At 39.3% G+C, this 17,811-nt stretch overlaps 1 protein-coding gene across 1 annotated transcript in view; it reads right to left on the bottom strand.

The window, feature by feature from the left end:
* The window catches only part of DNAH8 (dynein axonemal heavy chain 8), a 617,537-nt gene that overhangs the window by 70,620 nt on the left and 529,106 nt on the right, over positions 1-17,811 (bottom strand). The window contains exons 73-77 of the mRNA XM_043511607.1: positions 13,477-13,648; positions 10,140-10,295; positions 7,835-7,990; positions 3,968-4,150; positions 3,372-3,477 (exon numbers count right to left, since the gene is read on the bottom strand). Coding sequence (XP_043367542.1) covers positions 3,372-3,477; positions 3,968-4,150; positions 7,835-7,990; positions 10,140-10,295; positions 13,477-13,648 — 773 coding nt within the window. The remainder of the gene's footprint in view (positions 1-3,371; positions 3,478-3,967; positions 4,151-7,834; positions 7,991-10,139; positions 10,296-13,476; positions 13,649-17,811) is intronic.

Raw genomic sequence — 17,811 nt, 5'->3', positions numbered from 1 at the left:
AGTGGCTCTGAGAAAGTTCTCATCTCCTGAACAGACAAGGTTTAACCTTATTGTAGAAAGTTTCATTGTGTCAGAGAAATTAAGTTGTCAACCAGAATGTTCATCCCAGAGTTTAAGGCAATCTTTTATATATCCTGGGCTCAGGCCATGCAGCACCTTGAAGATAAGACCCAAGACCTTGAATCTGATTCAATATTCTGTGGAAGCATTTCACAGTATATAAGAGTACTAGGAGCATTACAGAGGTATGATTTTGTAATTCTGCCCTAGCTCCTTGTCTTTGATGCAGCACGAGCATGTGTCCTGGGAATACTCCGCCTATATTTGCTCTGCTAAACACCTGTAGCTCTTTGTATTCCAATGACTACTGGAAAGACTGAACTTGGTCCTTATCTGTCTCCAGAGGTCACAGCAGGATCTCCTAACATAAGCACACACAAGCATGATGGTTATAATGGGCTTTGGGGTCTGTGAACTTGTCACAAGCTGGATTTGCAAAGAGATGCACTTAGGTGAGTGCTGGTATTTAAAGAGTGGGGACATCCAGTCAAGTGGACCCCAAACAGTAGAGAGTGCACAGGTAACCTAATAGACCAATCAAAATGAGAAGCAATCACAGAAGCATAGAAATGTAAGGGTGGAATGGACTTCAAGAGCTCCTGTGCTGAGGCAGGATCAACCTGTTCTTAAAAACGTCCAATGAGAGGACTCCACAATCTCCTTTGGTAACCTATTCTGTACTTACCTATCTTTATAGCTACAATATTTTTCTGAGTATCTAATCTAAATCTCCATTGCTGCAGACTAAACCAACTACTTCTTGTCCTACCTTCATTGGACATGGAGCACAATTGATCACTGTCCTCTATAACAGCCATTAACATATCTGAAGATATCAAGTCCCTCCTCAGTCTTCTTTTCTCAAAACTAAACATGCCCAGTTTATTTAAACCTTTCCTCATAAGTCAGCTTTTCTAAGCCCTTTATCATTTTGTTGCTCTCCTTTGCACTCTCTCCAATTTGTCCACATCTTTCTTAAAGTGTGATGCCCAGGCTTGGACACAGTATTCCTGCTGAGGTTCTACCAGTACTGAGTACAGTCGGACAATTATCTCCCACATCTTACAAATATTCCTATTAATACATTCTAGAATGATATCAGCCTTTTCCGCAACTGCATCACATTGTTGGCTCATATTTAATTTGTGATTCAATATAACTCATGGCTCCTGTTCAGCATTACTACTGCCTAGCCAGATATTCCAGTTATATGTATTTATGCATTTGATTTTTCCTTCCTAGGTGTAGTACTTTGTACTAGTCTTTACTGAATTTCATCTGGTTGATTTCAGACCAAATTCTCCAATTTATCAAGGTCCTTTTGAATTCTAATCCTGTCTTCTAAAGATCTTGCAACCCACCCACCTTGATGTCATCTGCCAATTTTATAAGTATAGTCTCCACTATTATCCAAGCCACCTATGAAAGTATGGTAGGGACAGACCCTACATATGTCTTCCCAGTTTGATAGTGAATCACTGATAACTATTCTCGGAGTAAGTTCTTCAGGAAGTTGTGCACCCATCTTATAGTAATTTCATGTAGACCATATTTTCCTATTTTGTTTATGACAATGTAATGTGAGATTGTGTCAAAAGCCTTTGATATAAATCAAAATATATCATGTCTACTGCTCTCCCTCTATTCATTAGGCAGTAACTCTATCAAAGCAAGTTATGTTGGCTTGGTCCGATTTGTTCTTGGCAAACCCATATTGGACATAAGTTACCACTCTATCCTCTTGATGCTTACAAACTGATTGTTCAATAATTTGTTTCAGTATCTTTCCAAGTATTGAAGTTAGGCTGACTGGTCTGTAATTCCCCAGGTCCTCAAAGCAATGTGGAAGGGCAGTAGAAGGACTACCTGCAGTGGCATAGCTGTTAGGAAATGGTGATGTACCTATATGAAGTTTTCAGCACTATTTCTCATTTAGAACTAGAATCAAGTTGCTTCCATGAAGATTAATTATAGTGGGATAAGACACAAGATAATGCAAAATATCATTTGTGTTTGGATGCAAGGCAGTTTATGCAAAAAATAATAATCTAAAGATATACTTAAAAATCCTTTCCCCTATAGACAAGGGCTCAATGTCCTTTTCTCTTTGTTCTCTTTTTCAGATATCAGGAGAGTGGGACATGCTGCTGGCAACTCCCAGGAGAGTCAATCCACTAAGATACATGTGCATAGCGAGTCTAAAAAATGATTTTGGCTTTTATATCCAATCAGGACAGGTATTTTTAAGAAATTTTAAAAAGCTGCTCCATAATCCTGTGTTTTTATTGCACAATGGACTGGTATAAATGTGCCTAGTTGCACTAACTTCAGAGCTACACCAGTTTACAGCAGCTGAGTATCTGGCTGAAGTAGTTTTGTCTCTTTTCCTGTTATAACTGCACTGTAGGTGTTAAACCCCCACTTCTCCAGCAATGTAAATGGACCTTAAAAGGCATGTAAGTGATTATACCCCATTTAAGATGCCTTTAGACTACGACAGCAATATAAAGTGACTTCCTTCAATAGAGGCAGTGACATACTAGCTAAACAGTTTTTTCCTTTATGGAAGAGATATCTCCCCTCAGAAGAGACACCTATAATAAGCACCACACAGACTCCTGATGTTCCTACCAAGTCACCACTGAGACTTAATTGTATTCTTCATCTACATACAATACTGAAGCACAAGAGATAGGGAGTCAGGTTTCTGATATGGTGATCCTCATTTAGCTGTAATACTCCTTCAGACTTAAAAAGAACAGGTCCCACAATAGGACAAAAAGGGAAACTAGTCCCCATATATGGTACACAGAGCCAAAAGAGTTTCCACAGCCTCATTAATTCATTTGGGTGTTGAGGATCTCTACGGAGTGGAGATACAGATGTTCCAGGGCCTCTGGGGCAGGATTCAACACTGAAACTATTCCACAGCATCAACACCAGCTTCAATGGCAGATCTTTGGATTTCTCCTTCTCTGACCTCCCTCATATTCCCTTTCACCAAACCATACCTCTATGAAGCTTTACTGTGTGCAAATGGTAAAGATCCCCTGTGTGACTTCACCAGATCCGGCTTCTCCCCAGTGGAACTATACCAGTTCATGCCCATACATATCTAGAGGGTTCATCTCAAATGCTAGACTAGTCACCTTCTTCCACTTTCCTTAGATGAGCTTCTGGTAAAAGGTAGGTGTGGTTTAATATACTCCTTCTTGCTTTGTTTATGGTTCATATAAAGGCCCTTCCACATTGACACTAATTAGTTTTATTTTCCCTACAAAAATCCCTGTTTTTATTCATTAATATATAACCTTTAGTTGCGCTTAGTTTATAGAGAAGATTGTCTTCCAATTCTTTCATCTTCTGCTTATTAAAAGTCACATCTTCCATGAGTTTAATTCGCTCTCCCTCCAGCTCCTAGTGTCAGAAATCAAGAAAATGATACAACTGTTTATTGACTATACCACTGCATCATATTTAAAAAGCACTTGTCAATACTGCAGCATACTAGAGCTTATATTTTATTTCAGTTATTTTATATTTTCCCCATTTAAATAAATGTTATTTCTATAACATTTTTTATTTCTTTGTTTGAGTAGCATGTTTTTCCTGTGTTTATCCAGCTTCAATTATCTTAATAAATGCTAAATTGCAGTATATAATTCCTAATGCTGATACTAGCACATTGACAGGTCTCTTTTCCACAAGTTCTCACTCTTAAGAGAAAACTCACAACTGTGTATTTCTGTTTAGAAGTTTCCTTTCTGAAACTTAATAAAACATTAAAAAAGATTGACAGTTTGCCCTTCTCTACTTGCATTTTTCATCCCATATATTAAAGTCAGATAAACAAGTACCACTATTGCACAATTAGTATTGCAGTTCTTTGTTCATCTTGCTAGCTTACCTGTTTCTCAGTAAGAATGACTCTTTTCAGTAATTGATTCTCAAGTCCCTTCATTGTAACAGTGAAATCAATAACTGATGTTTTAGCATTGATCTCAGGTGTGAAAGCAGGATTGGGTAGTTTTGTAGTAATATACAGTTTAAATGTAGTCATCACCTCTACCTCCTTATCACCAACTTTTACCTGAAGAAAAAGTTAACAAGTGTCAAGTGACAGCAGATGAATTTGGTTTTAAACAGTAAAGCTAATTGACTGACTGTGTACAAACCATGGAAACATTTACATCTTTGAAATAACAAAGATGGCAATTAGTATATTTTAGAGTGGTAGCCACATTAGTTTATATCAGCAAAAACAACAAGGACTATTTGTGGCACCTTAGAGATTAACAAATGTATTTAGGCATAAGCTTTTGTGGGGTAAAACTCACTTCATCAGATGCAAGGCGTGGAAAATACAGTAGGAAGATATATATACACAGTACGTGAAAAGATGGGAGTTGCCTTACCAAGTGGGGGTCAGTTCTAATGAGACAATTCAATTAAAATGGGCTATTATCAACAGGAGGAAAATCACTTTTGGAGTGGTAATCAGGATGGCCCATTTCAAACAGTTGACAGGAAGGTGTGAGTAACAGTAGGGGAAAATTAGCATAGGGAAATTAGTTTTTAGTTTTTGTAGTGACCCATCCACTCCCAGTCTTTATTCAGGCCTAATTTGATGGTGTCCAGTTAATTAATTCCAGTTCTGCAGTTTCTCATTGGAGTCTGTTTTTGAAGGGTTTTTTTTTTTGAAGAATTGCTACTTTTAAGACTGTTGTTGAGTGTCCAGGGAGGTTGAAGTGTTCTCCCACTGGTTTTTGAATGTCATAATTCTTGATGACTGATTTGTGTCCATTTATTCTTTTGCATAGAGACTGTCCGGTTTGGCCAATGGCAGAGGGGCATTGCTGGCACATGATGGCATATATCACATTGGTAGATGTGCAGGTGAGCGAGCCCTGGATGGTGTGGCTGATGTTGCTAGGTCCTATGATGGTGTCCCTTGAATAGATATGTGGACAGAGTTGGCAGTGGGGTTTGTTGTAGAGATAGGTTCCTGGGTCAGTGTTTTTGTTGTTTGGTAGTTGCTGGTGAGTATTTGCTTCAGGTTGGGGGCTGTCTGTAAGCGAGGACTGGCCTGTCACCCAAGGTCTGTGAGAGTGAGGGATTGTCCTTCAGGATAGGTCATAGATCCTTGATGATGTGCTGGAGAGGTTTTAGTTGGGGGCTGAAGGTGATGGCTAGTGGCGTTCTGTTATTTTTTTTGTTGGGCCTATCCTGTAGTAGGTGACTTCTGGGTACTCTTCTGGCTCTGTCAATCTGTTTCTTCACTTTACCAGGTGGCTACTGCAGTTTTAAGAATGCTTGATAGAGATCCTGTAGGTGTTTGTCTCTGTCTGAGGGATTGGAACAAATGCAGTTGTATCTTAGAGCTTGGCTGTAGACAATGGATCATGTGACATGTTCTGGATGAAAGCTGGAAGCATGTATAGAGGTCAGTAGGTTTCTGGTATAGGATGGTGTTTATGTGACCATCGCTTATTTGCACTGTAATGTCCAGGAAGTGGATCTCTTGTGTGGACCGGTCCAGACTGAGGTTGACGGTGGGGTAGAAATTGTTGAAAGCCTAGTGGAATTCCTCAAGGGCCTCTTTCCCATGGGTCCAGATGATGAAGATGTCATCAATGTAGCGCAAGTAGAGTATGGGCATTAGGGGACGAGAGCTGAGGAAGCGTTGTTCTAAGTCAGCCATAAAAATGTTGGTATATTGTGGGGCCATGCGGGTACCCATAGCAGTGCTGCTGACTTGAAGGTATATATTGTCTCCAAATGTGAAATAGTTGTGGGTAAGGACAAAGTCACAAAGTTCAGCCACTAGGTTTGCTGTGACATTATCAGGAATACTGTTCCTGACAGCTTGTAGTTAGTATATTTGTTTCACAGGTCAAGTTATGAAAAAAAAAATCAAGCTCCAGAAGGAAAGCTCAAGAAACAAAAAGTGATTAGCAATTATGATGTATTATAAAAGTAGTATTAATCTCAAGATACATGCAGGGACTACTTCCAGTATGGGGCTTCAGTGACTCCAAGGGCATTATCATTATAATCTTGAACACAAACATAACTAATCACAGCTCAAGACTCAAATCCTAAGAGAATGCTGACCTTTACAGAAATAATTTTTCTTTCACAAATGGAGCATAGGAAGAAATTAATGAATTAAGCAAGGTAGAATAAATAGTTTTATCTTATCTTTATCACAACAAAATGAATTTAAAGTACCACAGCAAAAATAAATATCTTATTCAATCATTTTTATAAAGTACTGCATACATCAGTTACATATCCACACAGTTGTTTTAAACCCACAAATCATTTCCAATATTCCCTAAAAACTGCATGTGTGTGTATGTACTAATGCAAGGAAGTTAAAACAATGGGTATGAGCTCCCTTGTCATGCACACATAGGCTTACCTGGGCTACTTCAAACACTACCCCTGGGGAGACTGGGTTAGTGAGGAGGTATCTCCACCTCACCACTATTGCCTACCCTGCTCTGGCAACTCAACCAAAATAGCAGCAAAGAATGTTTAAACAGTTTTATAGGAGACAATTCTCATTACTACCAATAATTTGGACTACAACCTCTGTCAAATACTCTTTAGCTTCCAACGTAATTATACATACTTACATTGAAAATTAATAAAGATAAAAATTCCCCAAAGACAAATTATTGTTTTGGTCATTTAAGATTAAACGGGATACAATTATTTTAGTTGGGGATTCTTCCGTTTTTTTCTCCTTTTATAGTTTATAAAGGTGATTTTCTTGGTCTAGAGAAAGTCGCAGTGGTGGGGAGAACTGCAGAGGAAAAATGGTAGCCATAATGTATGCTAGAACAAAGTAGATGGACACTTCCCTCATTTCCTCTAGGAAATCAAAATTGTCTATGTGTGCTGTTATATAACTAAATTAAGGGGAAAAGAACTGCATGAGTCATTTGAGCACAAGAATAAAAAGACACAAGAGGAGGACAGATATTTCTTATTACCAGTAAAGCACACTCCAAAAAGTTAAAGGTCATACATCATTATGATCAGCCCACTGATGAAGATAGTTAGATGTCATTTCTTCTGAAGCCTATTGTCATAAATATAGAGGAAAGAGTAGCATAAAATCCCTCCTTGGTAGCTGTACTGAAGGATCAATGAGGAAACAAGATACTTTCAAATCTGGGGCCGGGGGGGCTAGGGGGGAGGATTTGTTTGTTGTTCTCTTTGTTTGTTTCCTCTCTGGACAGAGAGAAGCCAGGCAGGTACAACATCTCCTGAAAATATACCTGGAATATTCCATCTAAAATTACAGAAATTGTAAGTAGGGCAAGGAAATGTATTAGGTTATCTTTTGTTATAGCTGTGAATTTTCCTATGCTACAGAGGTAGTTTTATTCCTGTTTTTGTAACTGTGAAGCCAGAGGGGAATCCTCTGAGTTTTCAATCTTTTTATTTACTCTGTAAAGTTACCTTCCATCCTGATTTTGCAGGGGTGATCCTTTTATTTTTTTCCTTATAAATAAAGTTCTTCTTTTAAGAACCTGATTGGTTTCAGTGTCCTGAAGATAAAGGGTCTTGTTATGTGCCCCCATTGCTAAGGCAATTGGTTGGTATATTATTCTCAAGTCTCCCCAGGAAAGGGCGTGAAGAGGCTTGGGGGGATATTTTGGGAGGGATAGGGATTCGAAGTGACCCTTTAGAAAGCTAAATAAAGAACTATATTATTCAACACAAAATAAACACTATTATAATTCTTCTGTTAGTAACTAACCTTGAAAGAGGTTCCTGATTTAATGAAATTCTTTTCTAATATATTATCCAATGCTGGATCCAACTCTTCACTTATATCCTCAATCACAAGTGATCTTCCCAATGAAAGGCTGTCCTCTAAGTGTGTGCGGAAATACTTGTGGTTCAAAGTTGTCACCTTTGAAAGGAAACAGTTCATTATTATAAATACAGAATTATGTGTTCAAAGTTCTTTATGAAAATGACAGGATTTACTAGCAAAATTGCTTTGCTTGCTTTTGCATTTAAAAGACAGCAACATGTTCATTTGGCTTAGTGTAGCAATCAGTCTTCTTGTGGTAAAAAATATTTTGTCATGTATACAGAGAAATGTATTAATACAACTTTGAATTAATGAAGATGATTCAAGAGATTGGTTGTAATGGGATACGGAGCTTTTCGCTACTAGGTCACCAATATAAGTCTGATGCAGATAATTAAAGAATTAAGTTGTTACCACCTTTCACCCAACCATTTGTGTGTTTTCAACTTTGCTGCAACGTCACTATTCTGTGCCCCCTTACTAGGTTCTCTGCTTTAGCCCCCAAGTGTAGCAACAATAAGGAGACTCAATAAACTGTAAGAGTTGGCAACACTAGCTTAAGCCTTTTAAAAACACAGGCTTCTCTACGCAAGCTACTTCAGCTAACTTTGCTTAGCTATTCTTTCATATTAAGCTTTGATATCATTGTGATCAACATTACTTTTCATGTTTTTTGATAAACTGACATCTTAGCTTGAGGACTTACATTTTAATAACTTTGGGCTACCTAGGTCCTTGGCCTGTGTGCCTGGTCCTCATCACCTTGACCTCAACTTACTCCAACCACATCAGCTCTATTTATGCATTCCTTCTCTGGCTCCAAATCTCTTTCTGCATCAGTTTTAAACATTTTGTCTACACTTTCAAGGCTCTGCACAATTCTACCTCTGCCCATATCTCTTCAAAGGCTGCCTACCTTGCTTCTGACCAGACTCTATCCTCTGCCAATACTGCTTCTCTCACACTCCTTTGTTACCCCTTTCACCATGCTATCCCCTCAACATGGAATTACCTCTCTGATCTTAAAAAAAGAAAAGTAGTACTTGTGTCACCTTAGAGACTAACAAATTTATTTGAGCATAAGCTTTCGTGAGCTACAGCTCACTTCATCGGATGAAACCTGTAGCTCACAAAAGCTTATGCTCAAATAAATTTGTTAGTCTCTAAGGTGCCACAAGTACTCCTTTTCTTTTTTGCGAATACAGAGTAACACGGCTGCTACTCTGAAACCTCTCTGATCTTGTACACCATGCAACCTTCCTCTCCTTCAAAGCCATCTTCAAAGCCATCAAAACCTACCCTTTTTGCAGTTCTTCATCTAACTCCTTATTAAAAAAACCCCAAAAGATTATTTATTTTAAAAAAAGGAATCAACATGCTGTTGGTAGTGTGTTTTCCCAGTAATCCTGTAAATTAATCTGTGTATCCCTTTCTCCCTCCCCTTTTCTGTTATTAGTTTTTTCCCCCATTACTCTGTCTATATTTGTCTGCATAATGTCTAGCATATTTTGGGTACTATTTAAATAAAATCACCAAACTAAAAATCATGCACTTCTTTCTCTTTTGATTGCTCTCTGCTTGTTCCAGTGTCTTTGTTTTCCTTTCAGAGATATTCTGAAAAGAGTAAAGAGACCAAAAATATGTCCAGATAAGTATATTTGAAAGAAGGAAGCTTACCCGTCATTGTTCTGTAAAGATATGCATCCTTATAGACTACTACTCTCCCTCCCTCCTACCCAGACAGCTAAGACTTCTGTGATTTGCTCTTTTTACTTTCTCTTTAATTTCCGGATTCTTCTGCAATTATTTCCAACTCCTGTTTTAAAATGAACCAGCTTAACTAAATACTTACTGTAAGCAGCCTGGACACATCAGCAGGAGCAGCATGTACCAGAACTTTGAGCACAGGGAGCACCCACTGGGGCTTTGTGAAATAAAGGGTGGGAATCTGCCAGAATAGATATTTTTGTGGACAACTAATCTTTTTCCTAGTAAACAGGGAGATATTCAGTCTGTATATTTAGAAGCTTAGTTATTTTATCCTGCATTGAATGTTTTAGTATTTATTTAATATTCTATATTGTAGTTCTCAGAAGCCCCATCAGAAATTGACTGTTCTATGTTATGTACATACGAACATATGTGGAAATACACATCCTGCCCCAAAGAGCTTATAGTCTAAGATGACAAGGGTAGAGGGAGCATAATACAATCAATTATATTTATTTAAAACTTTGTTACTTACTTGTAATTCATTACCCTTTTCTTTCTGTTTAATCCAGGTTTTTCCTTGAGTTTGTGGGTCTATCAAAAGTGGGTATCTGGTTGCCTTAGTAACAATTATACCATTCTGAATTGAGAGTTCATCTCCTGGCAGTCCTTGCAGATTCCATTCAGTAATCTGGGTAAAGGAAAATCATCAACATAATGTAATTAATTCTGAAACTTTGGGCCAAATATACAAATATGGGGATAATGGGTTAGCCTAGAGAAATCATATAGTGCTGACAAAAATATACATTTCAGTGTGCAAACCAGCATTAGCTGGTTGGGAAACTGCACTTTAGCTACCATTTTTCACATTTTATTATGTTCTTTAAATGTAAAAAAATTGGGTTTTCAAGGCACAGTGGACATGAGGATATTTTCACAGGGAATCCTTTGCATCCATCCTTTAAGGACCTCACGTGATATTGCTTTATCTGTGGCCAAGAATAATGGACATGGGTCACTTTGAAGCCCAACAGTAATGGATTCCCAACATGGGCAGAGATAATCACACTACTATAAGCAATAATTTCTCCTGCACCCTAAGGACTGGGCTCTTACACAGTTTTTCTCCCCAAACACCTTTTTAGCTAATGTTTAAACTATATTTTTCTGCAACAAGATTATAAATCGAATTAAGTGAAAATCGTTTATAGTTAGAAAAACATTATACAAATTTGACTTACACAAACTGACTACAACTATGCAACCTCTCTCTTATGAAATTATGTTGCACCTGTAATGAAAATTCTAATACAATAGGACCTCAGAGTTATGAACACCAAAATTACGAACTGACCAGTCAACTGCACATCTCATTTGGAACCAGAAATACACAATCAAGCAGCAGCAGAGACAAAACAAACAAACAAACAAAAAACCAAATACAGTAAACTACGGTGTTAAATGTAAACTAATAAAAAATAAAGGGAAAACACAGGGCTGGATTTACACCTTACAAGGCCCTAGGCACAGCATCTTCAGCGTTCCCGCTGCCTACAGCTGACCTTCATGTTTTCTTTAAAAAATGAAACTTTTAACCCATTTTTTACTTTTAGTCACCTCTAGAAAGCCGGCACCCTTGGCATGTGCCTACTGTGCCTAACTGGAAATCTGGCCCTGGGAAAGAAGAAATTTTCTTTGCATTGTAAAGTTTAAAAGCAGAATTAAGTCATGGTTTAGTTGCAAACTTTTGAAAGAATGACCATAACGTTTTGTTCATAGTTACGAACATTTCAGAGTTATGAACAACCTCCATTCCCAAGGTGTTTGTAACTCTGAGGTTCTACTGTAAATCAAAAATGACAGGGTGTTGACTTTCATTACTTGACATTTCAGCACAATATACTTTTTTTTTTGTACTGTTTGGTCACAGATATGTTATCACCAGTATTAAATATAGGTTTGGGATCAGAAATCCACACCCAGACAATGTGGTCATGACCAAAAGTTACCAATAAAACAATATTATAAGTACAATGATACTGTGAAATATTCACATCAGGATGATATGGGACTGTGGCAAAGTTGATACTCCAGCATACCCACTGCTGGTTAGCTGTGGTATTGCAACAACTTTTGCTTCAGTTTTCCCTCACTGTCCTTAAGCCTATTCCAGCCATAGAAGTGTTGTAGCCCTCTGGTTAGAACACTTTATAGAGTCCTGCCTCTTTTAGGGCCTCAGCATCCTTTTCCAAAGTACTAAAAAATGTAACAAAAAACAAGCCTTCAGCCAAGCAAGTGCCATCTCATCAGGCATGAGTCTGCTGAGGTAGACTGTCCTTCTGTGCTTTAACCCTGCCCAAAATCCAGGGGCTGGCCCACTCTTCCCCTTACTCATGGGTTCAGGAGACCCCAATTAGGCTTCTCTAGCTGTGAGCTGGAGGCCTCCCTAGTGTTCTCTCCTTTCTCCTTCTCAACCTTCCTTCAGGCTGCTTGTCAGAGAAAGAAGGAACTGCCCACCCTCTCTCTTCTGGGTTTCCTCCTCCCAACTGGGCTCACCCAGCTCTTGATGGAAACAAGCTCTGCTCTCCCCCAGCTGGGCTTTATTTCTAATTAGTCCTGGCCCACCTTCCAAATGTGAGAAGGCAGGCTAATTGGTCTCTCAGGCTGTCATCATTCCAGGCTGCTCTGGCATTCCCATTTGCAGGCAGGCATATGTTGCAGATCAGCCCTTACTTGATTTTTCTTTGACTCACAGTACCAACAAGTCCAAACAGAATGTTAGACTCTAAAGAGAACATTCTTGTGGAGCATCTAATTTATTAACAGAAAAGCCAATGCAGCCCATAAACAAAACTTTCACCCCAACATTTCACCTAGGTGACTGGGTCATTATTAATCCATCTGTCCCCCAAATGAGTCAAGTGTTTGTCTCTACCCAGGCTCCTCCCCAGGGGTTTTCTCCATTCCAATCTTTGTCCCTCGTGTTAGGCTTCTTGCTTCTACTGGAATAAGATCCTTTTCTGGATTCAGGGGACGTCCATCCACTTCTCCAGGGACAGCAGGTGATCCTTAGCAAGCTGGGTTTCTGGCCAATGTCTGGAAGACTGCTGGCTCAGACCAGGCCCTCTTGGATGCCTACTGACTCCAATTCCCATCTAGTAAGCTCTCCTTCCTAGGACCACCTCTTACAGGCTCTCCATTGTGATAGGTTCGCCAAAGAGCTCATCCTCTAGGCTTCCTGCTCAGGCCTCTCCTAGGAGCTCCTCTCCACAGGAACTTCTGATCTCACCTTTGGGGTTCCCTCTAATTGAGCTTGGGTAACCTTTATTAGGTCCAGCCTAGATGCTAGTTTACTAATCAGACACCTGGGGTAGTCAATTACTCCCAGGTAAGGCAGTCACATGCAGGGCTTTCATAAGGCAGTCACATGCAGACTAGGCCCTAACTCCCCATAAAAGGCAGTTGCCCCATGACCTAGACACACTTTCAAGGCATATGTGGAGAAAACATCCCATCACAGCACCCATACCCAACTTGTTAGTAATGTCTATCACTTCTAGTTGTCTAGTATATAGGTCTGTCTAATTTATCTATCTATACCTTGCTAAGTACTGTGATATATGGTAGGAACCAACAAGTAACAACTTTGTCAAGCTGTACCATATTGATGAGCAATAACAGAGAAACAAGAATCAGTGATTACACTTCTGTCCTAACTACACTTTCTCCAACATTAAGAATTATTTGTACCAATACTGGACATAAAAAATCCAAAGAAAAATGTTAAGCTGTGTGTCCATTTGCATGCAAGCTCTGAGAATAATCTTATTTTTATAGCAGTAAATAAATCAACAGTGTACAAAGCTTACCGTTGGTTGATCCACCAACATTGAAATCAGGTTCAAGTTTTCAGTAAAAGGTATTTTCCGGACTTTCAGCTCTACTTCCCATAAATCTTTAAACAAAAGGTTCCTGAAGATCTGATTAAAAGGGCCACAGTATGAAAGGAAACCTGTGCAGAGTAAAACATCTCCCACAAGTCTAGAAAAGGGATAAAATCACAATTATGAGATAAGGTACCATTTGTATACCATGCAGTTAAACCACAACATTTTGAAATGTGTATATCAAAAACAGTTACTTACCAGAAATTTATTCTTTGAGAACTGCCTCTGTGCATTCACACTTTTGGGACATGGTTCCCTTGGCACTGAGCTGAGGAACTGCTTTGAAAATACATGTCCATTGGAGGGTGCATAAACAGTCTTGCATGAGAGTGGCATCATCTTTCTACACTATATGTGAGTTCACCCCCTGACCATCTCAGTTCCTTCAAACTTGAGCACAAAATTCTGATGTATTAATAAACTCTGAGGCAGAAAAGAAGGCAGGTGGGTAATGTGAATGCACAGAGGGGACTCTCAAAGATCAACAGTTACTAGTGGGTAATATCTTTTTCAGTCACATTTCTGGCTGAAGTTATAGCAATAATGAATACCATCATAAAAGATAAATAATATAAAGAACTCTCAGCCAAAGGTGGCACCTAAACCAAATTAAGATCCCAAGGCAGGATGGGATTTCTCAAAGGGGGATACATATTAGATAGCCCTTTCATAAACTTCTTATCTGTATTATGCACAAACAGCATTTTGCATTAACTAAAAAATGGCAAGCAGAGATAGCTTCCAAATTAACTTTCAAAGGTGAGTTACATAATTCCTCAATTTCTATGTGTATTAAATATTCTAAAATACAGGGTATAGAACTGAAACAGGAGAATCTGTCTGCAGGGGAAAAATGTGCCTGTCCAGATCTTGACCTACCAGTGAATTAGGTGCAGGGTGTGTATGAACATATGAAAACCCCTCAGAGAGTATCTGAAATAATTTGTCTGCCTTCTTGGCTATAGGCCGATAAGACTGTTTCATCCACTCCTGCCTCTTAGCAGGCTGGATAAAACATTGGTAAGGACATCATATTTTTGGAAGTAGCCCCAAAGAATGTCAAACACCAAATGAGATGTCTCCTCCAGGCACTGAATGCAAATCCAAAGTGGATACCATATGGTCCACTAAATCATGAAACTGCAGAGTGTTGCCAGAACAGGAGGAGGCAGAAGCCACTCCCACACGCTCATTTGGTGACAAATCAGGATTATAATCTACATCAGCATACTCCTGTTCGAAAAAAGAGGCGCTATCTTCTCATCCTCTTCTTCAGACAGAATACCAGGCACCACTATCTGAGATGCAGATGCAGCTGGTGGAATCAGATCTAGGAGTTCTCCATCACTGGATCCTTTACAGATGAAACATCACCTCTCCATCCATAAGAAGACATATGAAAAATTCCTGTGATGACCCCAATAAGATCATGGATTCTAGGATTGCCAGTCTTCCCAGCAACTGGGATTTGGGATCAAACCTGCAGGTGCAGGATCAAAAGAAGTGCTGAACCAGGATCTAGATACAGATCTGGCCTCAGATCCACAATGGAATGCACAAGAGACAACAGATCCAGAGGGAGGGCAGAAACAAACAGAGAAAACTCTTCTTGGAGAACCCATAGGAGTCTTAGGATGAGGTACAGGCAAACCAGGAGAAAGACTAACTATCTCTTCTGATCTTCTTTTTTCAGGCAAAGGAGATGCCAAACTCAGAACTGGCAAAGCTTATCTCTTTATCAAGACTCTTGGATTCTCACTCAGATCAGAACGCCCGGAAGCTGAACAGTGCACATCAGCTACCAAAGTAAAAGTCTTCTTCAGAACTAGGAGATGGACCCAGAACCAGAGCAAGGATTATGGCCAGAGCCAAAGACTTTGGATGGCACAGGATCCAATTAAATATCCAAATCCATCTTATTGACTCCTGAAACTGAGACCAGAACCAACCTTGTTTTTGTGACTGTAGAGGTTCTGTCAGAATTGGATGTAACTGATAAATCTGACGTGTGGGATCTGGCACTGCTAACAGTGGTTGTCTTTTCCCTAGACAACTTCTCCTTTGGTACTGAGACAGCCAGAGATGACAATGTGGCCCTTGGTTCCAACAAAGGCAGCTTCAAAGGCCTGAATGCTGGAGCAGTGGGAACTGCAGCTGGACCCGACAAAGATTCCAATTTCCTGGAACCCTTAAACTGTTTTGACTTACTGAAGAAATCACAGGAGCTGAAACTGGCATCTTAGACCTTGGATCCAATGACTGCCTAGATCCAAAGGGTTTAGCTTCAAGAACTTCCTTAAGGAGAAGCACCTGTAATCTGTTCTGCCTCTCTTAGGGAGTTTTGGGCATAAAAGTCCAGCAGATGGAACACCCAGAAAAGCGTGGTCCTCTCCCAAGCACTTGAGTCACCTAATGTGGACATCAGATGTCAGGAAGACAGCAGGGCATGAAGCATCTCTCTGGAATCCCAGCTTCTTCTTCTTTGGTTCTTCCATAACCAGGAACTGATCTAACAACCTAAAATCATTACTGAAGTACAACCCTATGACAGAAGGAAAAAAAACACGGCTCTGAATGGACCAGAACGCTTCACTTCCATCTAGGCAAGCAGTTGGAAGGAACTGAGGTGGTATAGGGTGCTTCATCCCTTATATATCTTATGTTCAGAGGTGTTGAGTGGAGGGGAGAGTGGGGTATGAGAACTCTGTAATGGACACCACATGGAAAAGGTTCTACAATTAGGCACCATTAAACTGTGCAATACCCATAAGTGGGAATATGAAGATGTGACTACATCTTTCACGGTTGGAGCTACTGCTGCACCAATCTGAGACTCCCAAAACTCATGAAATCTCTTTATATTTAACATTTGCTTTTAATCAAAAGTCCTCATTTAATTCGTATGATGTCCTCAAAGGAGATGTCTATGGGAAACCATGTATCTAATAAAGTTTGAAGGTGAAGTCAGCACTGCATGAAACAAATACAAATTAAAAATATAAAAACAACATGGTTGGGAGAAAAAGAACTGTCAATGTGTTCTTCTGCGAGAGGCAGGAAATCTCGTGGTTTAATCTTGGGGCCACCAGCAACAATATTGGACCACCTCTGAATTCCACAGATGGGAGGCACTACACATTAGTGATGAATGAGGAAAGAAGCTGTATAGCAGCATACTTCAAAACTTTTAGCCGAGAGCCTCTTCCCAACGCATAATAGGCACTTTTCATGCCCATGTACAGCAAGGAACACAGCTGCACAAAAGGAACACTTCTTATATCCTATTTTCAGAGATGAAACCACCACTTTAAGGTAAGGTCTATTGAGACCCCAAAACAGCAAAGATCAACAAATAGCTGAAAAACTCTAAAATTTACTCTAAGACTGAGTGTATACTGTACATAAATATCTGAACTAGTTGTGAACTATTTACAACTGTTTTATGTAAAATAACATGAGAGAGAAAGGAAGGATAATGTCAAGAACAAGAATTATATTTTCATTACTCAATCGAATGATCATATCAAATAAATGGGATAAGCCTATTGCTACTCATTAACAGTTTTAATCCTGTGTAGTTAATTGATTAAATTTTTTATTTCCATAAAAAATAATTTTCTCCATAGATTTATAACCTTTGGATACCTGTGCGTGCTGGTGTACTGACCAGAAAGTCAGTGAGAATTTTAATTTCAATAAGGTTCTAGCGTGCACTCTCTTGGCCTCTTCCCAGTATAAGCAAGTCTTCACCACATTTGTTTTAAATCTAAGCTTTCTGAATGTACCTATTGCCATTGTATCTTGGTATCCTATACATAAATTACATCCAGAAAAACTACTTTAACAGTACATTAAGGTTGCAAAATCAAAAGCTAGGACATGCCAGAATTAAGGTTGCCTAAGTAGACAACATTATGATACAATATTTAATTGCATGGTGACTCACTATTTCAGTCCACTAAACTTGCAGCCTCCCTGGGCTGTTTGGTTCACAGACTGCCAAGCTGCCTTGCTCCCAGGCTTCCCTACACTGAGGCTCTCTGGGCAGCCCCCTGTCTAAAGCAGTGGTTCTCAACCAGGGGTACGTAGAACCCTGGGGATACGCAGAGGCTTTCCAGTGGGTACATCAATTCATCTAGACATTCGCCTAGTTTTACAATAGGCTAGATATAAAGCATAGTACAGTCAATGCAAACTACAATTTCATATGGATAATGACTTGTTTATACTGCTCTATATACTATACACTGAAATGTA

Source organism: Dermochelys coriacea, chromosome 3 (assembly GCF_009764565.3).
Source record: "Dermochelys coriacea isolate rDerCor1 chromosome 3, rDerCor1.pri.v4, whole genome shotgun sequence".
NCBI lineage: Eukaryota > Metazoa > Chordata > Testudines > Dermochelyidae > Dermochelys > Dermochelys coriacea.
Note: the sequence above shows the minus strand (reverse complement) of the source record. Positions and strands in the feature narration are given on the sequence as shown.